The sequence below is a fragment of the Benincasa hispida genome, chromosome 4 (assembly GCF_027475165.1).
Source record: "Benincasa hispida cultivar pf3 chromosome 4, pf3_genome.v1.1, whole genome shotgun sequence".
NCBI classification, from domain to species: Eukaryota; Viridiplantae; Streptophyta; class Magnoliopsida; order Cucurbitales; family Cucurbitaceae; genus Benincasa; species Benincasa hispida.
The window spans coordinates 8,433,253-8,459,015 of NC_143481.1; the positions used below are offsets into that span (position 1 = coordinate 8,433,253).

At 31.4% G+C, this 25,763-nt stretch overlaps 4 protein-coding genes across 8 annotated transcripts; 2 read left to right on the forward strand and 2 right to left on the reverse strand.

The window, feature by feature from the left end:
* The first annotated feature begins 1,962 nt into the window (after positions 1 to 1,962).
* Positions 1,963 to 5,417, forward strand: LOC120076652 (protein WEAK CHLOROPLAST MOVEMENT UNDER BLUE LIGHT 1-like). 3 transcript variants are annotated; one of them, XM_039030534.2, is made up of 4 exons: positions 1,963 to 2,188; positions 2,502 to 2,783; positions 2,886 to 3,065; positions 3,399 to 5,417. In XM_039030534.2, exons 2-4 carry the CDS (start codon positions 2,562 to 2,564, stop codon positions 5,265 to 5,267), a joined length of 2,271 nt encoding a protein of 756 aa, XP_038886462.1. In that variant the 5' UTR covers positions 1,963 to 2,188; positions 2,502 to 2,561; the 3' UTR covers positions 5,268 to 5,417. The 3 variants fall into 3 exon arrangements, with proteins under 3 accessions (XP_038886462.1, XP_038886464.1, XP_038886463.1); XM_039030535.2 differs by having other exon boundaries at positions 2,020 to 2,188; positions 2,502 to 2,753; XM_039030536.2 differs by lacking the exon at positions 2,502 to 2,783 and having other exon boundaries at positions 2,004 to 2,188.
* Positions 5,418 to 7,058: 1,641 nt separating this feature from the next.
* LOC120076460 (Thioredoxin superfamily protein) lies at positions 7,059 to 10,144 on the forward strand. 3 transcript variants are annotated; one of them, XM_039030295.2, is made up of 4 exons: positions 7,059 to 7,256; positions 7,460 to 7,957; positions 8,054 to 8,107; positions 9,790 to 10,144. In XM_039030295.2, the coding sequence occupies exons 2-4, from the start codon at positions 7,511 to 7,513 to the stop codon at positions 9,907 to 9,909; spliced, it is 621 nt and encodes a 206-aa protein (XP_038886223.1). In that variant the 5' UTR covers positions 7,059 to 7,256; positions 7,460 to 7,510; the 3' UTR covers positions 9,910 to 10,144. The 3 variants fall into 3 exon arrangements, with proteins under 3 accessions (XP_038886223.1, XP_038886222.1, XP_038886224.1); XM_039030294.2 differs by having other exon boundaries at positions 7,077 to 7,256; positions 7,451 to 7,957; XM_039030296.2 differs by having other exon boundaries at positions 7,142 to 7,256; positions 7,491 to 7,957.
* Positions 10,145 to 10,217: 73 nt separating this feature from the next.
* On the reverse strand, positions 10,218 to 12,375 carry LHCA5 (photosystem I light harvesting complex protein 5). The gene is made up of 5 exons (XM_039030293.2): positions 11,827 to 12,375; positions 11,623 to 11,735; positions 11,435 to 11,539; positions 10,575 to 10,663; positions 10,218 to 10,497 (listed from the first exon to the last, which is right to left on the reverse strand). Exons 1-5 carry the CDS (start codon positions 12,172 to 12,174, stop codon positions 10,364 to 10,366), a joined length of 789 nt encoding a protein of 262 aa, XP_038886221.1. The 5' UTR covers positions 12,175 to 12,375; the 3' UTR covers positions 10,218 to 10,363.
* Positions 12,376 to 19,847: 7,472 nt separating this feature from the next.
* On the reverse strand, positions 19,848 to 25,540 carry LOC120075099 (abscisic acid 8'-hydroxylase CYP707A1-like). The gene is made up of 9 exons (XM_039028271.2): positions 25,169 to 25,540; positions 24,765 to 25,086; positions 24,322 to 24,474; positions 23,933 to 24,187; positions 23,407 to 23,496; positions 23,181 to 23,259; positions 21,283 to 21,389; positions 20,648 to 20,766; positions 19,848 to 20,365 (listed from the first exon to the last, which is right to left on the reverse strand). Exons 1-9 carry the CDS (start codon positions 25,522 to 25,524, stop codon positions 20,269 to 20,271), a joined length of 1,578 nt encoding a protein of 525 aa, XP_038884199.2. The 5' UTR covers positions 25,525 to 25,540; the 3' UTR covers positions 19,848 to 20,268.
* Between the last annotated feature and the right edge of the window lie 223 nt (positions 25,541 to 25,763).

Consider the following 25,763-nt stretch of genomic DNA (forward strand, 5'->3'; position numbering starts at 1 on the left):
TGTCTCATCGCCTCGTAATACTGAACGCCTACTGCATGATATTGACTTAAGGATTGGAGATTGGTCTGAAAAAGTTGCACATTTGGTAGTGTGATGACACTATCGTGCAAGATTTATTGCAGTGGGGTTTCTATTAAACAGTTTGACAGGGATGTCACTCGAGACTACATTCATTGGTATAATAATATCATGAGATACTACGTCACTCGTCCGGGAGTAGCTGTGGGTCATCTGATAAATGAATGAATATTATCTAATTATTTTTAATTTAAATTTATTTTAAATATTATCTAATTGTTTTATAATTCACAGAGATCGAACAACAGTAGACTCCGTGATGTTGCGAATGATCCGAACTAGGTTTTTGCTATATGCATTGACAACCAGAGCTATATAGAAGAGATACATTATATGTACGATATACCTATTGTTCCTCCACCAGCTCCTAGACGTAAATGACCTGTTCGGGAAGAGGATGAGTTCGATGAGGTTGTCCACAATGGGAAGAGTTGCCCCTGTGATGCAGACGCAGAGTTAAATTGATTATGTTAGTCTGATGATGATGATGCCAGCATTTGATTTAGGGCATTTTGACTCATAGGTTGGTCCATCGTCTTCATACATGCATGGGCATGGTTGGGATCGTGGAGAGCATATAATATTTATATTATGAAGTGCCTGCAAAGGTATCAGAACAACATCAAGAGAACCAGAGTAACCTCAAGTTTGAGGTCGACGACGATAACTAGCTCAAAATCGACGACGTCCGCCTTGTGGGACACATTGATTTTTGTAATTATTTTTATATAAATGAGATATTTTAATTTACACTTTATTATTTTTATGAGATATCATTTTTTATTATTTTAATTTTTTTTAATAAAATAATAAAATGATGTAAAGTGGAATATACTAAATAATAATATAATAGAAAATTTTAAAAAAAAATAGAAAAATGGAGGTCGAATTAGAGGAAAATATATATATATATATATATATATAATGTAGGTCGAATTTTGAAGACTCAACAACTTAAAAAAAAAACTACAATATTTTTATAAATAGTTTTCAAACAACAATATTTTTATAAATACTTTTGAAAACAACAATATTAGTCTTATGAATATGATACAAGTTAATTCTAAGTCTAGTCGGAATAAAACCAACTCCCAATATTTATTAGTGATAAATTACTATACCAAACTATTATTGATAACGTAGAAGTAATATATCAATCATAGATCATAAAAATGATAAACTAATGATAAAAGACGCAAAAAAGAAAAATTATCTAAAATATTTTGGATACATCTGCAAATTTATTTTCCAAATATGGCATCTGATCTCCTTTCCTTGAAAAAAATTGAATTTTTTTTTCCCAATAAAAACATATCCATGTTAATTTGTATAAACAATATACAAAAATAGGAAGAAGTTGTTAGTAACAGGAGTAAGAGAATTAAGTTTGAATACCCAACAAAAAAAGAACTGCAACATTATTGTGATGAGTAGATTTGAGTTTGAATAGTCTAAACTCGTATTTGACTTACGGTTTTTAGACCTCTAAATTAAACAAAATTTTAAAAATAGAAAAATAAGAAAGAGTATTTACACGAAATAGCAAAATTCGATTATTTTAGACTTCTACCGGTTTTTATCATTAATAAATGTTGATAGAAGTATATTAGTGTCTATCAATATTCTTTTTGTTATTTATGTAAATAGTTTGACATTTTTCCTATTTGGAAACGTTTTTCCAACTTTAACTTCTAATTATTTCTATTAATTCCTTTACCCAAAAACAAAGATTACTTTCGACCGATAACGAGATCGAAATTATGATAAGATAAAAGTAAATGTTTTGAAAATATGTACATACTAAAAATATAAGAGAATGTAATGTAGATTAAATTTAGTAACACCTGTGGATTGAATAATAATAATTAAATTAGTAAGCTTAGTGTACAAGTAAAATAAGTAAGAAAAGAAATATAGAGAGAGGGGCTGAGAGACTCTAATGGATGATGTCCATGGGAAGAGGATGAGGTGGAAACTGCCTCCCATTTTTATTCATTCTATTCTAGGCTTCAATTTTCCACCTCATTTTCTTTTTTTATAAAAATTTTTATCCTTAAATTTCCATTTCCGATTCATCCAGTTTCATTTTCAGTTCCATTTTTCCTCTCTGGTACGTCTCTCTAATTTCTCCTCTTCTTTCTTAATTTTCTTGTTTTAGTTTATCAATCTCTTTGTGAAACTTTGAATTTGATAGTTCTTGTTGTAGATGCATTATGTTCATTGTAGAGTAATGTCCATTATGTTCATTGGGTTTCATCGTTTTGGTAAAATCAAATTGAGAATAACAATTAATTGAAATTTGATGAGGAGTTTATAGATAAATTGTTCAATGGGGTTTCTCTGATTTTTTTTTTTTTTTTTTCTTTGGGGGGATTGGTGTTTGTGGATTGTCATTTTCTACTTTTCTTTGAATGGGAATGTAGTGATTCAATGGTGGCAATTCAATTCAACATGTAACTCCAACAGAGACAGAGGATTTAAAAATGACAGGATCTGAAAGTGAAGCTCCCACTCTCGTTGCTTGTAATGCAAAGATAGATTATGAAGGTGGAGGTCCAACAGGTCCTGTTGCTAATGGGGTTATATATTCTGCTCCTGTTGCTAATGGAGTAATCTATTCTGAAAGTCCTAAATTCTTTGCTAATTCCAAGGATCCACCTTCTGTAATTTCTGAAGTAATTGTCTGTGATCACAACAAAATCACTGTACCCTTCTGTCTTCTCTTTCTAATGTGTTTGATTTTCTAAACCATGATGTTGAAAATGGTTTTTTTTCTTTTTGTTGTTGATGATTGTGTTCTGTTGTAGGAAAAGCGCAATCACGTTGCGATGGAAGTTCATTCTCCTAAAAATCACAAGCAAGGTGGTTTAACTTTAAATAGAGGCTTTATTGAAACTAAGGCACCTATTGAATCTGTAAAAGCAGCCGTTTCTAAATTTGGAGGGATTGTTGATTGGAAAGCTCGTCGAGTCCATTCTATGGTGGAGGTATTTATGTTTTTTGGCTAACTTCTTAATGTCCTTTGTTTTCCTTTCTGTGCATAGAATGACCATTTTATGGAACTTTGGAAATGGTTTTTTGGTTGGGAGAGAGTCAGGGATGAAGAAAGATGATTGAATATGTTCTTATTTATCTTACTGCCTAGTAACCACAGACTCAAGAGAATTTTTGTTCAATGTGTGAAGAAAGATAATTGAATTTGTTCTTATTGGTTGTGGACTGATTATCAGATTGCATATAATTCAGGCTTGTTCCTTAACATAAGGATCTTTCAATAGTTCTAAAGCGATTGATATGTATTATGTTTCCTGCTTCTACAGAGAAGTAAGACAGTGGAGGAAAAACTTGAGGACGTGCAGGAGGAGATTCTTCATTGTAGGAAAAGGTCAGAGAAAGCTGTGGAGGAAGAATTCCGAGTGTTGAAGGAACTCGAAAACACAAAACAACGCATAGAAGAATTAAAGCTTGCACTAGAGGTTGCTCAAACAGAAGAGCAACAGGCAAAACAAGATTCAGAACTTGCCAAGCTGAGACTAGAGGAGTTGGAGCAAGGAACCACTGAGGAGAATGATGATGCTCTAGCTAAGGCACAGCTTGAGATGGCCATGGCCGGGCACGCTGCAGCAGTTTCAGAATTGAAATCTATTAAAGAAGAATTGGAAGTACTACGTAACGAGTTTGATTCTTTAGTGTGCGAGAGAGATGCTGCTATAGAAACTGCTGATGATGCTCTTGCTGCATCTAAGGAAGGTGAGAAGGCACTAGAGGAGCTGACTATGGAGCTGGTCGCTTTAAAGCGATCGTTGGAGTCTGCACAAGCTGCCCATTTAGAAGCAGAAGAGCAAAGGATGGGTGCAGCCTTAGCCAAAGAGCAAGATTGTTTGAAATGGAAGAAGGAGCTCATCGACGCAGAAGAGGAGTTTTGTAGACTAAATTTGCAAGTTATGTCAATTGAAGATCTTAAATTGAAAGTCAATACTGCCTCAATTTTGTTATCGGATTTGAAAGCGGAAATGATGGGCTATATGGAATCGGTATTAAGGGAGGAGATAAGTGATGAACAGGTCTTGGAAGGTGAAGTTGCCGAAACTGTGAAGAAAACAGATACCGAAACAATTTCAGCGGTTGATTCAACAAAGATGGAATTGGAAGAAGTAAAGCTCAACATAGAGAAAGCAATTGCTGAGGTAGAATGCTTGAAGATGGCTGCTACTTCACTAAAATCAGAGCTTGAATTAGAGAAATCTACTATGGCCACCACTAAGAAGAGGGAAGGCAGGCCTTCCAACGCAGCTGAATCACTTGAAGCTGAATTAGATAAGAACATGTCAGAAATAGCTGTTGTTCAGGGAAACGTAAAAGAAGCTAAAAAAAGTAGCATAGACCTGACCAATCAATTGAATCGAGCAAAAGAGGAGGCTGATCAAGCCAAGCTAATTGTTCAAATGGCTCGTGAAGACCTGCAGAAGGCAAAGATAGAATCAGATCAAGCAAAGGCAGAATCAGAAGCAATTGAAAGTAGATTACTTGCAGCTCAGAAGGAGATTGAGGCTTCCAATGCTTCCAAAATGTTAGCATTATCAGCAATCCGAGCACTACAAGAGAGTGATCCAACTGAAACCACAAAAGGAGATTCACCAACCATGGTAACTATTTCACTAGAGGAATACAACGAACTCAGTGAACATGCCCGTGAGGCTGAGGAGCAGGCCAGAATCAAGGTGACAGAAGCAATTTCACAAATTGAGATCGCTAAGGAATCCGAGGCAAAAAGTCAAGAAATGCTTGAAGAAGTTAGTCGTGAACTAGTTGCTAGACAGGAAGCGCTGAAAGCTGCAATGGAAAAGGAGAGCGAGGCCGAGGAAGGAAAGTTAGCAATAGAACAAGAGTTGAGAATATGGAGGGCAGAACAAGAGGAACAAAGGAAGGATGATAAATCTGGCCAAGAAGTTGTAATTCCTACAACAAGTCCAAGGACAAGCTTTGAGGTAAAAGAATCAACAACTAGTGAGGAAGCAGATTCTCCTGCTCCCCAAGAGCCAAGTGCAAAGGAAGAGACAACAAAAGGCTTGGGTAGAACTGAATCATTATCAGAAACAAAGGATGGAAAGAAAAAGAAGAAGTCATTCTTCCCCAAAATGCTAACATTGTTAGGCAAACCAAAATCAAGTCGACATAAAGCTACATAACATGTTAGTCTCATTGACAAGACTCTCTTTTTAATACATTTATGCGATCTGAATCTCTTTATTCAACTAGCTTAGCTCCTCACCCTCTGTCTTCATAATATTCTACCCTCTGAACTTATTCAATGATATATGGATTGATCTTCTCATGAAGGTGACTGGTTTGAAAACTTTGGAACATAAATTCAATATCACAAGGTTAGCTAGTACCTACGATCAATTGTAAAAGTGTAAGACAAAACTTTATATTTCAAGGTTACAATGTAAGAATGTATTTAAAACAATTGTAAGCCAGTCTGTACTCTTAAAAAAATAATTTTTTTTTTAAGAAAAAGAAAAACAGTCCTATCTATTGAGCTAACTCGGATTGGTTATACTTGTCTTGTGCCGATGCTAAGTTAAGAGATAAATTACAAGACAATATCATTGAACTTTCCATATGTTTCAAAAACAATGCTTTTCTTTTCGACGTAATGATATGACTTTTCATAAATATTTTAAAACTGTTAAGAGTTTTGAATGGAAATTTGGACATGAAATAGGTTTTGTTGGTGTCATGAAACATTGTAGCAGTGTTTGAGTTCCAATTTTCGCATTAGGTCGTTGTTATTACCATTTTTATCTCAATCTTTACCCAACATATTTTAACAACTTTCTACTTCAATGTTAGTTTTCAAAACGTTTATGAAATGTCCGCATTCTGCAAGGATACTATTACTAACTCTTTTTGAAAAAAGAATTGGAGTGTTTTTTAAATAAAGTGTAAACTTTATGGGTGTTCGTGGATTGGGTTGAGTTGGGTTTAGGGATATTTTAGGCCCAACCTATGGTTCGTTTTGTATATTTTCCTAACCCAAACTAACCCTTGTTAAATTATAAACCCGAACCAAACCAACCCATAAAAAATGAGTTGGGTTGGTTCGGTTCCATCGGTTCCCTTAAAAAAAAGTTTGGAATCGCCAATAAAAAAGCACATAAGATTCCACAATCCACAAGAATGATATCCAAAATCTATTATAACAAAACTCACAAGAATGTCTATAAAATTCAAAATATAGGCAACAATGTTTTCAAATGTCTACAAAATCCATAAGTAAGACTATAATGTCTACTAGAGGTGTTCATGAGTTAGGTTGAAAGACTTTTTAGACTCACCCAATTATTTGAATTACAAATTTTTTCAACCCAAATAATCTTTATTAAAAAATGAACCCAGCCCAACCATGAAAAATTTGGGTTGAGTTGGTTCGGGTTAATCGGATCATTTATTTAAAATTTTATTCTGAAAAGAAACAAAACGTAAATATGTAAAAATATAATTTAATTATTTTCATATATTGAATTAAGATTAACAACTCAATTTCAATTTATATAGTGAAAATTTTATTTCTAAAGTGTAAAGAAACTACTTCTAAGAGTTGTTGAAGAATAAATTATTCAAAAAATATTGGAATTAAATAAAATTAAAATCAATATATGTATAAATAATTGTGTTATAAAAGAAAAAAAATATTTTTTAAAGTTAATAATAAGTTCGGGTTGGTTTATGTTATATTAGGTGAATCTATGAACCAATCCAACCCATAAAATTTTCATTTATTTGAACTCAATCCAACCTAAATGAGTTGATAACCCAACTCAAACCACACGGATTGAGTTAGATTGATCGGTTTTTTTGGATCATCGGGTTTTTTTAACATCCCTAAACTCCTAGTAAACTTCATGGCTTTTTTTTCTTTCTAAGTTTATTGGAAAAATGATAAGTTTAATACTAATTGAAAATGATAAAATATTGCTATCCAATTCGATGTTGGGCTTCCAAATGTGGGCTGGCTCCAACATCAGATTTTCAAATAGAAACCGATAAACCAAGCCATGTCAACAACAACCCACGTGAAAGAAAATCAATGGCAAACGAAGGAAGAAGATAATGGTGGAGTCGTGTCATTTTCTCGTTCGCAGCTGCTCCTCTGCTCTTCTTCCCGCTCGGAGGTAAGCCAATGGACCATCATTTGTTGCTTTCCCCTTCAAATTTTTACACCCTTCATTATCTTAACAGTTACTTTTCATCCACTTTATGAATCGATGATCGAAATTGTTTCCTTTAACTTGATTAATGTTAAATAAGATTCATGGGTTTGAAATACTGTATTGAGTGCTACATCCGAATCTGATATATTCCTCAGTTTTATTAGCTTTCTGATTGAAGTTCATTCACTTAAAAAGACCCAAATCGGAGTTTTGCAATGCAAAGGCAGAACCGGAATGTACTGCAATGTAAAGCTTTAATTAGTTTTGGATTAAATCCAAATGAAGAACTCGAATCGAGAATCCCCATTTCAATTCCCCGCTGGTTGTCGTCAGAGAAAGGAAACGTTCGATTGTCGATTACAAGACCCGAAGTTCCAAGACAGCAATTGTTGTTCAAGAGTAAAATCAGAGTTACGGCTGGAAATCAGGGGGAGTTGTTTGATGATGATGATGAACTTTGCCCTGTAGACTGTGTGAGGGAATTCAAGACGGATGAAGAGTTCCTTAAAATTCTAGACAGGGCAAAGGAAAACGGTACTTTGGTGGTTGTGGACTTCTATCGAACATCTTGTGGGAGCTGCAAATATATAGAACAAGGGTTTGCAAAATTGTGCAAGGGGTCTGGTGATCAAGAGGCGCCGGTTATATTCCTGAAGCATAATGTGAGTGTTTATATCAGCCATGTTTTCTTGGGGAAAATGATTTCCATTCCACCACGGAATGGTAATTATTCTTTGAATGTGGATGTGGTTTTTCAGGTCATGGATGAATATGATGAACAATCTGAGGTTGCTGAACGACTAAGGATCAAGGTAAGCTTCTTTTCTCTTCTTGACTGCCATGCTGGGTGGTGTTGAATTGAACTGAAGTTTTGATTTTTGAACTGGTTTTGGTATCTTGGGGAACTCTTATCGTTTTTGAGAGATTACGTCTTCTAGATTAATTTCATCCTTGATTTCACATGCCTTACCTTTCCCCTCCATTTTCTTCTTCTTCGTCTTCTTCGTCTTCTTCGTCAAATCGCCTACGATTTTGCACGCCGCTCCTCCTCCAAATGCCTGGAGGAATCCGAATGTCATCGTAAGTCATGGATCGGCCGGAACTGATCTTACAATGGTAGAATAGAGTCAGCAATCATCGCGTCGCTTGGAGATCGGGAAATCTAGGCTTCCCCTCATTCGTGGGTTCGTCGGTGTGAAAAAGATGAAAACGAACGATTCTAACTTTTATAATATTTTCAGTCACTTTTTTTTTTAAGAATAATAATATTATTATATTTTGGCTGCATCAACAACATAACTAATGTAAAATTAATATAGCTTTAAACATCACCATGATTAAGAAAATGATAATTGTTTTAAATTAAAAAAAAAAAAAAAAAAAAAAAACTGCTGGAAATATTTTTAAATATAGTAAAACGTCACTATCTATTAGTAACAGATAGTGATAAACTCTGATAGACTATTAATATTAGTGATAAAAACTTATAGATATCTATTAGTGTTTGCCACTGTCATTACAGTAAAATTTTGTTATATTTGTAAATAAATTGACTTATTTCTTATATTTGAAAATAACCTTAAAAAAGTAGTTAAATTTCAAATTTAGTCACTATGATTTGAAAAAAGTTAGGTTATAACAATTAAAATTTAGTTCTTATAATTTGATAAATTTCTAAAAAAAAAATAGTCCCTACTTTAGGGACTATTTATAAATGTTTTATCAAATCATACGAACTAAATTCTAATTATAAAGCATAGGAAAGTAAATTTTAAGTTTGTTGAGGTCATGGTGACTAAAATTGCAATTAAAAAAAAAAATTGTCTAGTCAATTCTTCATAAAAGAAAGATAAACGAAGGACCAAATGTATTACCAGTAAGGGACTAAAAAAGAGACTCAAGCCTTATAGGGGTTAAGATTGTTGAGGTTCAAAATTCATGCATCCAAGTGAAAGAAAAAATATTTTTTTTTCTCTTATTTAATTTTGTCTAATATGCTAAAAAAAACAAAGGTGTATAGTAAAGTTCACCGACTTTTAATTTTGTGTCAAATCTATAGTTGGCGTATTTGAATTATTTCTTAAGAAGTTAATATACCACTAGACATAAAATAGGTATTTTTTTGTGTCAAATAAAATGCTAAATTTTTAATTATGTGCCTAATAAGTTCTTAAAGTTAAAATAATAATAATAATAATAAAATTGAAAATTTAGGTAGCATATTAGTTAGCTTTTAAAATTCAAAAGTTTATTAGACATAAAATTGAGTTTAAAACCTATTAGACACATTTTTGCAATTTAAGAATCAAATAGGCAAGCATCAAAGTTGAAGGACTTAATTTGCAATATAATCCTTTTTTGTTAATTTACAATTTTGTCTCTAAAATGTTCATGTTTGTGTTAGTTAAGCTCCTAAAATGTTCAGGTTTATGTTAATAAGTATTGTTTTTGCATTTTTGTTCACTGAGGTTGAAATTTGATGATTGCATCGCAGACAGTGCCACTGTTTCACTTCTATAAAGATGGGGTCTTATTAGAAGCATTTCCTACCAGAGATAAAGAGAGGATTCTTACAGCCATAAGCAAATATTCATCTTCTGCACTTCAAATTTGATTTTATGATTATTCTTCTGGACTTGCACCTTTTGTAGAATAATAGCACAGAAAACCATAAATCTGATTCAAACTCCATCCTGCCCTTTATGTGATGATGATGTGAGTTCTTGGGAGGAATCATATTCTTGATGATCGTATTTTGTGTAAAAGAATCAGTGGTTTTGTCTCTGTAATTTTTTCAAATATTAGAAGATATTCAAACAATGAAACCTTCTCTATAGTTTGTGCTTTCATTTAATCTCTTATTTGAAATATGAAGCAGCAGCAATAACAAAAATAGAAACAGTGTTAAAAGAAGCACCGATCTCGAGGGAAATTCGGTCGTATTGATCAAATCATATTACAAGGTCATTTGTTCTTTCATCTATACTCATTTTGGCTAATAAATCTCCAATGTCATGTTATATTTTGCTCATTGAGTAAAGAGACTCTCATCTTTTTCTTTAAGGACTTCAGCTTGAAAGGGTTTGGATAATAGTCTTGTGCCATGGATTAGAAAGGTGCTCCACAAGGTTATCTATTGGTCCTGTATGAGTAACATAAGCTTGCACAAAGATCCCGAGCATGGCGACCATCGCAAGCCGTCCTGGAATTTGAAGAAATAAAGATCAGTCTAAGAAGACGAAGACGAAAATTTGACAATGTGAGTGGGAAAAAATTAACCATTCTTAATCTCCTTGAGTTTCCATTCATGGGCATTCTTGATATCTTTTGCAATGCCAAGAGGATTCAGCAGAGGACCCCCAGGATATCTGTAAGTAAATAATCCTTAAATATGTTTAATCCATGAGGTAAGTTCAAGAATCAAGAGGAAATAACAACTATTCCCTTTTCAAATTATAATGTAAAGTTTAGATTTCCCTCTTCTAATTAGTTCAATAATCAAAAGGGCATCCACCATTTTGAAGTAAAATTGTGTCAAAATGTTAGATAAAAAATGGAATTTAAGAATGCTACGACATGCTTAGTATAGAATTGAGACTAAAACATCTATTACGAGTGTAAACAAAGTCCTTTAATGGTTAGAGAAGGAAATGATCATGACTATATAAATGAAAACAATTATCTTTATTGGTATGAGATCTTTTGGCAGTTCCAAAAGAAAATCCATGAGTTATACCTAAAATAGACAATGTTAAAGGGTTGCACAAAACAAGACCCAAAGTCTACAGGATGTCGGGAGGAAGGCATAGAGGAATGCACGTCTCAAAAGGAGAAATATTAACACTTAATCGAGAGAACAGGCTTATAAATAGTCCATTCGATGTCTACAAAGGCTAGACCGACCTTACTCCTTTTGTGTTTAGTTGGAGAACTAAACCAAAGAGAAGTGGGTCGGAGGTCAAGCCTACAAGATACCTACAGCAAAGCCCAACATGAACGAAAACCTGAGTGTCAACTGACAATATCATGTCATAGTGAAGATAGGTGAAGGTTCCGTCGTTATTATCAACATCGCCACTCTGTTTCAGGTTACAATTTCTATCCAACGTTCTAAGAATTTGTAGAGAAATGTAAATTACCCGGGCTCGAGACCTTCAAAAGCAGCTTCTAATCCAAAGAAAGTTCCTTCTTGTGCTTGAGATCCAGGGCTTTTGAAATCCATATACCTTTTGGTTTCCACAAACCTTCAAAGCCAAGTAAAGGCAAAAAAGGTGAGAATACAGCCACACTTAAAAAAGAAAAATGGAAGATAAGGAAGAATTAGGACCCCATCAACAGCAGCTGAACAATGAAGAGAGTTTCTTTGTTTGCAAATCCATATTCAACAGCACCCGCATTGTACCAAACCGGCAATTCACTGATCCCTGTAACACGAAGCAACTGCCACAAACAAAGAAGATCAATCTTTAATTTAAGGCATCCAATTTTGTGAAATTATTAAGAGGTAAGATTAATTGGTTACACTACAGACATCTGTGAGAAGAATTCCAGAGACGCCGAGCATGGCGAAGCGAGAATGAACAAGCTCTGCTTGAACGTACCACTTCAAGCTATGTGGGTCCTCGCCAAGCCCAAGTGGGTCGAATCCAAAATCGCCGGCAAGCGTTCCGTCGAGATGCGGTGGGGGGTCGAGGCCGGGGAGCCATGTTTGGCGGTGCTCGGATTGGGCTTGAGCTATTAATAGTGTGCGGCGGGAGGGTGATCGGAGCCGGAGGGACTGGTTAGGGTTGAATGAAGGGGTGTAAGATGAAGATGAAGAAGATGGCTGCAGATGGAAGGCTGTGGCTCTGGCAGTGGCTGCTGAAACTGAAACCGCCATGGATCTGTCCTCTGCTTTTTGCAGTGGCTGCTGTTATTCTTGTTGTGTTATCCTCTTTCTTCTTATTTCTCTCTGGTCTTTGCTTTTCTGATGGATTGAGTTTTTGTGGACTTTCCCCTTTGGGTTGAGTTGCATTCAGCCCATGATTTGGATTAAATTTGGAAAATTTTCAAAATTTACATAGATGAAAAGTTTTAACATGCTTTCAAAAATTTAGGATGGACTCTACTTTTTTTTAAGATAAATTGTAAAGGTAAACAAAGGGAATATGATATTTTCGTAATCGAATTTTTTATTATTACTAGATGCATAAGATCTCATTTGTATTCGCATTCACATGAAAGTATGTTCCAATATCTCGGAAAATAAAAATTAAATACATGGTTGATTGATTGTAAGTTGAAACAATAAATGGATTAACCAATGATTGATTGCCTATCCAGTTTCATTTAATTTGTATGTCATGTTTCCGCTAGTAAATCGACACACAACAACTCATACATATTTCATGGAATAATTTTTTTGATAATCTAAAAATTGGGCATAAAATGTAAGATGGCCAAAAAATTTTTTTTTTTTTTTAAATGTCAAATGACCTGTCATAGATAAGTAAAATTATGTTATTATCCTTCTTTTTATTTTTTTCTTCACTCTCTTCCCCAGATCACGTCTCCTCTTCTTTTTTTTTCCTTTATTTTTTTTTCTTTTTTTTCTTTATTTTCCTCCTCATCCTCGACCTCGTCCTCCTCATCAATCGAAGATGGGCACACCTACACAACTTCAGGCAGAGCAAGATCACGAAGGGCGGACAAGAGCAAGATCAAACGAGACAGCGAGAGCAAGAGCGAGATTAGATGAAACAGCAAATCTGTGAGGGAAGGGAGCAATTTAAGAGAGGAAAGAAGGAACGAGAGAGCGAGAGGTCATTCCACATGCGCGAGGGTTTCATTTTGGTAATTTCACTTGGATTTGACATTAGCAATGGGTCATTTGGCTTTTTTTTAAAAAAAATTCGTGTCATTTGACATTTTGGACCCAATTTTTGGATCATTCGTACAAATTCTACATATCTCATCTCTTTTTAGGAACAACTTCTTACTAATAATATAGGCTAAAACTAATGCAAATATATCAAAGAAAGAAAAGTTTGTTGGTCTATTATTACAAATGAGGGGTAGATGGCCTTTGTAATTATAGAAAGTGATCTTGAGAAAATCTTAATTGACTTTAATGTTTGGTAAATCAAATTATTAATTAATCTAAGAGAATCGCTTTTTAAATTCTAACTAATGTGGAGAAGTTGATGGTAGTAACTTTTAGATTAGTTTTTCTAAAAATTTGCTAATTTCTTGACTATTTAAATAAATATATTATATTAATATTTTTCCATATTAATATATTTTTCACATATATTTTAAATTTTATTTGATTCAATTTTCTTATAATAATTATTTTTCTTGAACTCTTATCAAATTTCTTGAACTTTTATCAAATAATTTAGATTAAACAAAATTAGTTGAAATTCAAATCATGTAAGATTTTCAAAAATATATATTATAATAAATTATTAATTAATTATTAATGTGAAAATAATTAAATAATAATCCTACTATGTTTCATGTAATTAAATTACACTAATTTAGTATTAATTTATCTAACATCCTAACTAGTTTTTAATTTAAAATTATAATTTATCAAAAACTATTTTACTTTCTTTCATAGCTATTTTTTCGAAAAACAAAAGTGGACAACAATTATTTTAAAAGCTACAACAATCTTGAACTAAGTCGTGTTCGATTCGCCTCTCATGTTTTAATTGTTTCCTTGGAATGAATTATTAATATAATCATTTTTTGTGTATCTGATATTGTTATATCGTTATCGTTATCGTTATCATTATCGTTACCGTAACAAATATTGTTACGGTAACAATATGAAAATTATGAATTTGCTATTTATTATTATCTTTACCATTACTATTGACCATTGCCGTTAGGGTCTAACAGTAACGGTAATGGTAATGGTAACAGTAATGGTAATAGTAAAATGTGACAGATTAATAATTCTAGGTAAACTTAATCGAAATCAATCCAATTGTGTTTGTGATTCAAGCCTACTATGATGCATCCATAAATAAAATCTCATTTCGATTTGGTAAATGTGGCCTAAATTTGGAGAATTTGTCAAATTTAGATAGCAAGTTAAAATTTTAACATGCTTTCAAAAATTTAGGATGGAATCCACTAATATTTCCAAAGATAAATTTTAAAGGTAAACAAAGGGAATATGATCTCTTGTAGTACACTTTTTTCTATGGTTAAACGCATTAGATCTCATTTGTATTCACATTCACACAGGAGCATGTTCCAATATCTCGGACAGTAAGAACCTCAGACATGGTTGACTGATTGTAAGTTGAAACAATAAATGGATTAACCAATGATTGATTGACTTTCCAATTTCGTTTAATTTGTATGTCCTATGTCTGTGCTAGCAAGTTGACACACAAGATCTCACACATATTTCGTCCCTTTTTTGGATCACCTTCTTACTAATAACATAGGCTAAACCTAATGCAAATATACCAAAGAAAGAAGAGATCGTTGGTCTATCTATACTATATTAAAAAGGGGAATAAGAGAAGAATTTTTCTCTTTCCTTTTTGCCCTTACAATTTTTAACAGTTCTCATTTTGTCTCTATTTATTACTCTTCAGTTAAAACCTTCCGAGCGGAAACCTCATCAATCAAACCCTTTCATCAAAACAATCTTCTACAAAGAGACTTCATTTCTTCTACAATAACGACCTTAACTTTTTTATTTATTTATTTATTTAAGTCTTTGTAGGATTTTGTTTTTGTTAGTTGTTTATAAGTAACTATTTCTAAATTACTAGATATTGAAATGGGATCAGAGCGCACGTGACTCTAAAATCTATGCTACCATTGACTCGACCGAATGGCAATTCCAAAATAAAACATTAAGATTGAATTTCAAAATGATAATTCCATATTCTTTTTCCTCTCTTTTATTTTATTTTTTTTCGAATTATTTTTGTTGGGTTGTATGTCTTGTAAGGTGCTATAAACAAAGTGGTCCTAATTCGTTCATGTATTGACATGAGGAGTGGGGGCGTCCTATGCAATGAGTTTGTGTACGATCGGACCAAGAAATAAGTCACTCTTACTTCATAACGTCGTTTACTGTTTAAGACTGACTATTTCGCTTAGATGACATAGGTAACTTGATTTTAATCCTGAGCTAATTATGAATTTCTATTTATTCGAGATTATCCTTAGATTTGTATAGGTGAGAGTTGGCTCAATAATACGGGCTCAATAAGCCTCCTATTTCAGAGGTAAGATCGGGTAGATAGTTGGGGACATTGGGTACAAGATGGAATTCACACCTACCCAATTAAGGGATAGGAGGAAGGTTGTTCTCTTAAGTACTGAATCTAGGTCTTGAACAAGGGGGTCCACCCTCTCATTAGCCCCAAAGGGATCCGGTTTAGTGATTGGATCACAAACCAATTGTTCATTAGAGGATCAATGGAACTTAAGGAGTAAGACGTAATTTTGAGGGTAAAACAGCATTTGACCCAACCGTTATTACGAACAACCTGTGAAGTGTCGACTTACTGATTATGGTTAAATCAAGTGAACACAAATATATCTACAGTGAAGAGAGTGTAATTATCGAGTTATAGTGATATGACTCGATAGTAACGAATACTGATTAATTCAGTGTAAAGAGTTTTAGTCAATTAATCTCATATCGTTGGAGCTCATGATCTGTAGGTCCATAAAGTTCCTCTAATAGCTCGTAAAACATGAACATCTTGAATTAGTAAATTGAGTGAATTTGGGATGATTTCAAATTGAAGTGTTCAAATTGAGTTTAGGGTTTGATTTTGAATAGTTCAAATTCAAATTAGGGTTTGTATAATTATATCATAATTAATTAACGTTTAATTTATCGAATTTGAATGAAATTTGAGAGTTTATAATATTTAAATATTGATTTAAATATTAATTACATGAATAGGATTCATGTTTAAAGTTGGGTGTGTAATTAATTTAATATTTGATATTAAATTATTATTTAATTAATTAAAAAAATCAAAATTGATCTTCATCTTATTTCAATTTCTGAAATTGAAATATTATTTTTTTTTATTTTAAATTAATTTAGAATTAATTAAAAATCAAACAAAATAATGAAAATTGAATTTTGAAATCTTAAGTGGGAATTTCCCAATTTTGGTTGAAGTAAGAGGTGTTCTCCTTGTAACTACACCTAGCCCATTTATCTTAGTTGATTGAAGTGTCATGGAGTAAGATACTTCAGTGTTTGCATGTAAGTGAAGGATAATAACTCCCAATTTTGGCTAATGAAATTCTGGTTGGTGGTTGAAAAAGAGTTTTTAGAAGCATTCTTCATCTTCCTCACAAAACCCAATCCTATTCCCTTCACAAATTCATTCCATTTTTTAGTTCCACCACTTGAATTCAAGACTGAGAATAGTAGAGAAAATCTCTTGGTGATTCACTAAAAGTTTGGAGCTGAGAATACATGAGGAGCAGCTTGGATCGGAGAGGAATTCTTCAAAGGTACGTGTTTCTTGAAATCATCTTATACCCTATGAACATGCTTATTTTAATGTCAAAATTAAGGAATTAGAATGCTTAATGATCATATTTTCTTCCGCTGCATGTTTCTGAATTCCAACAATTTTTTGAAGAAAATGTTAATGATCGTGCAATTTTTACAATTTATGTTGTGTAGGTACATTGTAAGTGTTTTAGAAAGTGTTGGAATCACAAATTAGTTGTTGTTGTTTGTTTTTTTTAGATACACATTTTTGTGTGTTTTATTAGCAATTTTCATTTGATTATATTTTTTTAGGAATAATTTTCATTTTCATTTGATTCTATGTAGAAAAGCGAATAATCAATATATTTAGATAGGATTTTTGGGCATCTCAAGCATTATGACAACAAGGTATCTACATTGATTTGTCAGGATTCGTATTTACTTTTTCTTTTAATATATTTTATATATAAAAAGGGCTAGAAGTAGATAAATTTTATATACCTATTTTTTCCTTTTATTTTTAGTAAATTATTATGTAGGGTGAGCATGATAGGCCGAAAAATCGAGCTAACTGACCGAACCGAAGTGAGTCAGTCGGAGAAGCAGAGGGGTTGATCATTGTTAGTTTGAGAAAATTTTAAATCAACAAATTTTTTTTAAAAAAAATTAAAGAACAAAATCGACTAATGCTCACCCCTATTACTATGTTACCCTTTTATCGATAGAACTAGCCTTTTCAGTTGTAGGTGTCCATTCAAAAGATAATATATGTAACCTTTCTAATTTTTAATTCACAAAATATATTTATACATTTAAAAATTAAAGTTTTATGTAAAATAAGTACAATTGGTGTTGGCGAGATGCAACTCTTCGAATGCATGTGTTTGATGAGCACCAATTGATGCAAATAATGCGATGATATGTGACTATTCAGAGGGTTGTGGTTACAAACATATGCTTCTTTTTATGTAGATGTGAAATGCATATATAAAAGAAAAAGAAATTAATGTTTTGATTATGTTCTTTAACTAAAAAAAGATTTCATATAGCAAAAATTTAGGAAAAAAAAGTACAAGATCTTTTAAAGAGACAAATCTAGAAGTAAATTTATATATAAAAAAAAAAAAAAACTTTAAAGACTTAAATCATACACATGTTCATAAGTCAGTTAAGAATCTTGATTTTCTACTTAGAAATTAGAATAAAGATTTCAAAACAATTAGGAAAATTGAGATTGCTAAATTCTAAAAGAAATGATTAGTTTTTCAAATTAAAATGTTTACATGTATTGTACTGAACTTTTAAAATTAAAATATAATCTTAATTTTTAAAATTAAATTTATTAAAATTTTCATATATTTTAGAGAGATTAAACCAAACATCAAATAATGTTTAATTATGACAAAATGATCTTTAAACAAAAACTAAACCTCTTTTAACTATTTTAAATTAAAACTACAAATTTTATTGGTTATAGTAAAAAATATTTGTCTTACTATTTAATTCTTAATTTTTCATAAAATCCTCTTTTATCATTCTCTTCAAGTAGTTATTAACAATATATATATATATATATATATATAATAGTTTGTTTATAAAAAAAATGAAAAAATGAAAATATGAAGAAAATAAAAATGGTTACATTTTCTAACTTTTAAAAGTTTATGATAATTAAAAATAATAGTTTATTTATTACATGCTAAAGGGTTATTATATTTACCTTTTTATAATAAAAATAAATTAATTATTAATGTGAAAAGAATTAAAATAATAAATCTACTATAATTAAATTACACCAATTTAATATTAATTTATCTAATATCCTAACTACTTTTTCTAATTTAAAATTAAAATTTGTCAAAACTATTTTACTTCTTTTAACGGTTGATTTTTCAAAAACAAAAACTTACAGTAATTATTTTAAAAGTTAGAATAATCTCGAACTAAATCGTAATCAATTTGTCTCTCATATTTTTAACGGTCTTGTTGGGATGAATTATTAATATGATCAATTTTTTTGGGTGTAGAGTTAGGTTAAAATATAATATTTGCAAGGTTGAATTTATATCATTTGTGAAATTACTTCTTCTATACTTGAGAATCTTTATGGTTTATCTCCAATTTTTAAGAACAACGGTTACAAAACATGGTTTTGTGTGTAGAGGATCAAGAAAAAAAAATCATGTATACAAAATGAAGAGTTGTTTTACATTACTGTACAAGATAGACTATTTTTACTTAAATTTAGCTTCATTATAAAGTTTTCAAGTAACCTTCAATTATGAGTGTTCAAAAAACTCAATGATCCGAAAAAAATCGATAAATTCAATCCAACCATACGATTTGAATTGACTTATCAACACATTTAGGTTGGATTGGATTCAAATAAATAAAAATTTTATGAATGAGATTGATTCATGGGTTCATCTAAAATAATACAAACAAACCCGAATCAACCCGAACTTGTTGTTAACTTTATAATATATATGTATATATATATGTTAACTTATAATACAATGATATATACATATATTTATTTAAGTTTTATTTTTCTTTTTTAATTTTTTAGTACTTTGGAAAGAAAAAAATTATTATATACATTGAAATTATGTTTAAATTGTTATTCAATATATGAAAAAATTAAATCAATTTTTTTCGTATTAACATCTCACTTCTTTTTAGGACATAAATTTAAATAAATAATTAGATTAACCCAAACCAATCCGACCTGAATGTTTCATGGTTAGGTTGAGTTTGATTCATTTTTTAAATAAAGGTTATTTGAGTGGAAGAAATTAACAAACCGGATAATTTGGTTGAGTTAAAAAGTCATTCAACACATCCCAATCTAACCCACACCACCCTGAACCCAAACTTCAATCTTCCAGTAGTTGATGTCAAAGATTTCATGTATTGAGTTTTTTATATTTTATTTTCCTTAAATGCATTCTTTTATATAGAATAACATGAAAACTAAAATAAAAACAAGGAAAGATAAAAGAATAACTTGATAAACTAAAAATCCACAAAATCTAAAAGATAAAAAAAAAAAAAAAAAAAAAAAAAAAAAAAAAAAATGGAAACACACTCAAGAATTTTATTATGTGATTGAGTAAAAAATCTCCTTTGGGAGAAACAATGCTCTGTTAATACTTTTGTTGAAGAGCTTTCTAGAAAATTACTCTCTTTTTTTTTTTTTTTTTTTTGAGTTCAAATTACATGGGATTGAAAATAAGTGAAAGGCCCATTTTTTGGGAGGAAAAATATATATATTATATCACCAAAGCCACCATATTTGCTTCGGGGTGGATGGATCGCTAACTTGATACTCGCCAAAATGGCCAAACTCAAATTGCATGAGGACCCAAAAGACAGAAAAAGAGAGAAGGGATTTTTTTTTATATAAAAAAGAAAACAAAAAACTTGTTGGGCTTACTCAAGTGAGGCCCATTTTCGTGAAGAGGGCCCATTTGGGCTCTAGTGAAATGTGGCCCACTTTCAAGTGGATAATCTCCAGACTCTGATGGGAAGCCCATTTATAGGCACTGGAAATGGCCCATGCTGAATCCCATCTCTCTGTTCTGCCAATTCCCACCTGCAAAACAAACACCATTTGTGGTTTATTAGATTAGGGGTTAATCTAAATATTATTTAATTAATTATAACATTTTCTTTTAATAATTTAAAAGAGTAACAAACGTCTTGTATTTTTCTAGTACAACAAGCTAGGCTGATTTTGGCAAATATCTTATCTATTTACACAAAATTGTAAATCTTTACCCTATAAAATTTTGAGTTTTATTTTTTTACTATTATATTATTATTTTGTAATCAAAGTTCTTGATTTGAGAGGTTAAAAAAGAGAAAAATGAAGGACCTGAATTTGGTGACTAGATGGTGGATCATGATCAAGATTTCAAGCTTGGCAAGCTCATTTCCAGGGCAGGCATGGACCCCACTTCCAAATGGCATGAATGTATTGGGTCTTGGAGCAACCTGTATCCATATACATGAATTGTTAGGAGTAGGGAGTGGAATAGTAAAGAGTAATGAGTTATGAAATATAGAAAATTGAATTCTTAAGGCTCATCGTGTAAAAAGTTGATAAGATATAAAATTGATTTTTTTTAGTAGTAGGATCCACCAACTCCTTAAGTCACACAACAATTCCACCAAACATACCCTTATTCTAAGATATAAAATATTAGGGATATGATAAAAAAAAAATATTAATTAAATGAGTAACTTATGATTTAGATGAATTCAACTTTCTATTGGTTAAAAAAATGATGAAACTTAAATAGAAAATGATGAAAATTTGGGAGTTTGAAAGTGAAATGTAGCTGCCCATATTTTTGCAGGTTGTGTTTTCAGATAAAATAAGCTTATCTTCATTATAAGTCAGAGCTGATATTTTATAGGTAACATTAACATCAAACTTAAAGAAAACAAAAGAATTTTTCTTTTGGTATGATAAGCCAAAAAAAAGTATATTGGCTAATTCAAATATACCTCAAATCTTGAAGGATCAAATTTATGAGGGTCAACAAAGTAGTCAGGATTGTGATGAATATTCCTGAACAAAGGCATTACTTTCCAACCCTTTGGAATTAAATATCCTGCTCAGAAAAAATTAAAAAAAGGTGAGGAATCAAACTTATTTTAAACCAAAAGTTCCAACATTTTCTTTAATTGCTAGCTTTCAAAGTAAGACCTAAAATTCCACATATAATTTTTTTTTTAATCTTTTGTTGGATGCTAAATGACAAAAAAAAAAAATTAATATACTCTACACTATATAGATATAGATTATATTCATATTGTCCACTATATTAGATCACTAGGTTTTTGTGCAAATATCACACCTTATGTTGTTTTTAGTATGGCAAAAAAACATTTTTACCAAAATTAAGGGTGTATTTGGTTTAACTTTTAAAGCATTTAGTATTAAAAATAAGTCACCGTAGACAAAATTGGAGTGTTTGGCAATAACTTAAAATAGATTTTTAAAAACTTTTAAGTATATTTTAAACCATTTTTATCAAAAGATATTAAGTAAGAATGACATTTTTGAAAAATCTCTTTGTTAAATGATATAATTATATTCATCTTCACCCACTAACTTAAACTTTTAGGTCAATTTATAATTTAAGATGGTATCAAGAGCAGGTGGTCCAAAGAGGTGAGAGAAATGTTAAATAATATAATTAAATTCCTTCCCTCATTAACTTAAATTTTTGGATCAATCGATGATTTAAGTTTTTTTTATAGGTCATGAAAAGGAGGGGAAGAAAAATCAATTCCAATTCAAAATCATCTTTAAAAAGCTACCACGTTGGATAACATTAGAAGTGCTTGTAACTAGTACCTAGAGTGCTTTTAGTCCCAGAAGTATAAATCTAGAACACTTTTATAATACTCATGAGATAAATTTTAATGTACATTATTTTCAAATTTTACATGTTATTTTAGGGTTGTTTTTAAATTAAATTACAATATTAGTGTTTGAATTATAGCGTCCATTTAGATTGTTTAGAGAAAAAAAAAAATTTAAAAATTCATTTTTATTTAAATTCTTTTGATAAAATTTGTTTGAAATAAATTTTGAAAGCGTTTCAAAAGCTATTTTGAGTAGCTACCAAACACTCTAATTTTATTTTTAAAATGACTTATTTTTAAAATTAAACACTTAAAAAACTTAAATCAAACACACCATTAAAGTTTGTCTATTTTGTCTCTAAACTTTAAATTATGTTTTAGTAGGTACACAAACGTTGATCAAGTTCAGTTTTAAAAGGTATCTATTTGATCCTTAAACTTTTAGTTTTATGTCAAATAATTCTTTAATGTTTTAATTTTGTATCTAACACATCATTGACCTATTCTATATTTTTTTAAACTGCATGCACCTACTAAATATTCAAAGTTCTTTAAAATTTCAATTTTATATCTATTAGATTACCTAGCTTCTAAACGTTTTGAACATTCCATTAACCTCTTAGACACAAAATTGATCATTTGAAAACCTATGAGATATTTTAAAGATCAATACCCTATTGGATACAAAACTGAAATATCAATGATCTACTAGACACTTTCTAAATTATATTTATAATCTTTTAGAGTCGTTTGGGCCCCTAGCTTCTATTGAGTTAAATGGGTTATTATAGGTTCGAGCTTCCAATTATAATAATTGGTGTTTTCAACTATTATAGCATACAATTAACTATATTATAATCATTTTAAATCTCTCTTTATTATAGTATTTACAATCTCTTATCCGTCATTTCTTATTTTAATTAAATGAGACTAAAATAATCTAAGTCTTATAATTACTTCAAATACAGATTATAGTTCAATGTTGCAGCTACATAGTTTAAAATTTAGAGGCATGATTTTGATTATCTTACCTTTATATTCAACATCTGCCACAGCTTCTCTAAAAGTGAATGATATAATACTCGCCATTCTGAAGCTCTCTAACACCACCTGTTTTCCCAATTAAAACCCACAAATAACTTTGATCAAACAATGAATGGTATAAAATTATAAATAGAAAAAAGAAGAAGAAGCCCTAATTTGAGTTTATAAATTAATTTTGAAAGGCTTGGTTGAGTTTATCCGGCCTGCTCCTACCTTGTTGGTAAACGGCATGTTTCGTGTCTGAGACCAGCTCATTGGTCGGCACCCCTCATTAATGCCTTCTTCAATTGCCTTTTGTTCCACCTACAACCACGTGTAAATTCCCATTATACATTAATAGGTTTAATGTTCATTATCTTCAATTAACTTTCATGCCTCACTTCCACATTTATTGTATTACAACAACAAAGAAAAGTCCACCAGATTCTAATGTTTTTTTTTCCTACTTCAATGACGTCTAAGATTGAAATTTCATCACTAAAGTCGTGATAACACTTTTCAAACCACAATACTTCTATTTCAAATATATTAGTTATCTAATAATTTGTTATAATTTAATTTACACTTAATCATTCATTCACGTTCTACAACATTCACTCAAAATTCAATAACATGTAGAAGTAAAATTCGAATCTCATACCTTTTCATCAAAATATAATACATTAATCAATTGAGCTATGTTTTTATGCAATATTTGAAGATTAAAAATACAGCACACAGAAAGTCGGTAGTGACTTACCTTGACAGCTTCTAGAACTTTGTGGTTGTAATGTAGATATTTAACAACCCAAGTGAGAACACTGGCCGTAGTGTCCTGAGCAGCAAAGAGAACTCCGATAATGTTGTCGGCGATCTGTTCATCGCTTAAAGTTTCTCCTTTTTCATCTCTCCATTTTAGCAAACAAGCCAATAGATTCTTCTCCTCTAATTGCTTTCTCTTCTCCCTTTTTTCTAAGATTATACAGCTTATGATCTCTCCCAACCTCTTTCTTGCCTTTTTTTTCAAAAGGAAAAAAAAAATAGAAAAAGGGAAACTAAGATTCTTAGAAAACAAAAATAATTCAGTTGAGAATCGGAATGTCTTTTATGTGCTTTTTTTTTTTTTTTTTTGGGTTATAATTGACTTACTTTAAGTGCTTTTTTGTAAAGCGTTCCGGGAATGTTGGTGGGGAAAGAATTATAGCCTTTATTCACTATGGAATAGTTTGTCATTAGTTCTTCTCTGTATTTGGTGTCCTCCAAATGCCCGAAAATTGCCAAAATTCCGACTTCAAAAGAGAACTTTGGAGAGTGAAGAAACAAAGAGACAACGACAACAAAACAAAGGCTATGAAAGTCAGCAAGAGAATGGGAAAAAAAAAGATACTAAAATTAAACCATTGATAAGAAATAATTGGTCCCCATTTGATTCAATTAAGAACACAAAACTTATTGAAAGCTCTGTTTTTGTCTTGGTATACAGAGCATCTCTGCCCCAAGTGTGATTTAGATTTTTTTTTTTTTTTTTAATACAATTCTTTTGAAAATTAACCAAAAATAAAAAATAAGAAGGAGAAGAAATTGAAACTCACCTTCTTCATTTGATGGAAAGTGTTAATGAGATGGCCATTGAGCCATGAGGGCAATGCAGAGATGGCTAGGGCGTGGATGTCAGGGACCAAGGCTCGAACAGGGTCCGGCGAGAGGGAGCTTTGAATTAGCTTACGAAGCCGCAAATGGGTTTCACTTTGGTGAAAAAACAGAGCCGATGGTCCAATTAGTCGCTCTTTGCTTTGTGGATATGTAGGTTTGAAGAGATGAGCTTGTGTGACTAACACGAACCGAGCCGCCTCGGGCGTCGCTAACATCACACACGGACACCCATGAATGTGAGTCTTGAATATCTCTCCGTATCTGTATTAAACAGATTGTTTAGTGAATGTGGTTGTCTCTTGATAACGGTTAAATCTAAATTAAAATAAAAAATACATGGAACCTTTTTTGTTTTCCAAGGAAGAAGGAGGTTGGATCTTGAGAATAGAAATGAAAGGTTTCTCCAATTAGAGGCCAACCCATTGAGCCAGGAGGGAGTTTCTTGTTTGGGAACTTACTGTTCTTATGAATTTGGAAGAAAAAAAGAAGAAGAGGAAGAAGAAAAAAGGAAATGAGTAAAAAAAATGGAGCCATTTTTGTAGTTAAAGAAAGGATTTGAAGAATTTGGGGGAGAAAGCAAGGGTTTATATAGGAGAGGAAATGAGAGAAGACAAGCAACAAATGTCGTCCAAAGATTTGGTGACAAGTATGCATGGGGAGAGAGTAGAGAGAGAGAGAGAGCTTAAGATTCATACACATCCTAACAAATTGGAATCGACATGTTCTTTATTTTCCATTTCTTTTCTTTAATGTTAACCACTTTTGGTTTTTTATCACTCTTTATTCCTTTAAAATAAATATCTTATGTTTTTACACTTTTTAGGAAAAAATTAATTTAGGTCTTTTAATCATCCATCCATTAGACTAACTCGAGTAACATTTTAAATTTATATTGTTTTTAAATATAGGATAATGAGTCAACTTATTACAAATATAAC

Excerpts from the sequence above, each read along its gene's own strand:
- LOC120076652 (XM_039030534.2), top strand. The coding sequence starts at position 2,562 with ATGACAGGATCTGAAAGTGAAGCTCCCACTCTCGTTGCTTGTAATGCA. Across the intron at positions 2,784-2,885 it reads GTGATCACAACAAAATCACT|GAAAAGCGCAATCACGTTGC; the intron begins GTACCCTTCTGT and ends GTTCTGTTGTAG. Across the intron at positions 3,066-3,398 it reads GAGTCCATTCTATGGTGGAG|AGAAGTAAGACAGTGGAGGA; the intron begins GTATTTATGTTT and ends CTGCTTCTACAG.
- LOC120076460 (XM_039030295.2), top strand. The coding sequence starts at position 7,511 with ATGCAAAGGCAGAACCGGAATGTACTGCAATGTAAAGCTTTAATTAGT. Across the intron at positions 7,958-8,053 it reads TTATATTCCTGAAGCATAAT|GTCATGGATGAATATGATGA; the intron begins GTGAGTGTTTAT and ends GTGGTTTTTCAG. Across the intron at positions 8,108-9,789 it reads CTGAACGACTAAGGATCAAG|ACAGTGCCACTGTTTCACTT; the intron begins GTAAGCTTCTTT and ends ATTGCATCGCAG.
- LHCA5 (XM_039030293.2), bottom strand. The coding sequence starts at position 12,174 with ATGGCGGTTTCAGTTTCAGCAGCCACTGCCAGAGCCACAGCCTTCCAT. Across the intron at positions 11,736-11,826 it reads CTGGAATTCTTCTCACAGAT|TTGCTTCGTGTTACAGGGAT; the intron begins GTCTGTAGTGTA and ends TGTTTGTGGCAG. Across the intron at positions 10,498-10,574 it reads ACTCAAGGAGATTAAGAATG|GACGGCTTGCGATGGTCGCC; the intron begins GTTAATTTTTTC and ends TTCAAATTCCAG.
- LOC120075099 (XM_039028271.2), bottom strand. The coding sequence starts at position 25,524 with ATGTGTATGAATCTTAAGCTCTCTCTCTCTCTCTACTCTCTCCCCATG. Across the intron at positions 23,497-23,932 it reads AAGTTCTAGAAGCTGTCAAG|GTGGAACAAAAGGCAATTGA; the intron begins GTAAGTCACTAC and ends ACGTGGTTGTAG. Across the intron at positions 20,366-20,647 it reads CATCTAGTCACCAAATTCAG|GTGGGAATTGGCAGAACAGA; the intron begins GTCCTTCATTTT and ends TTTGTTTTGCAG.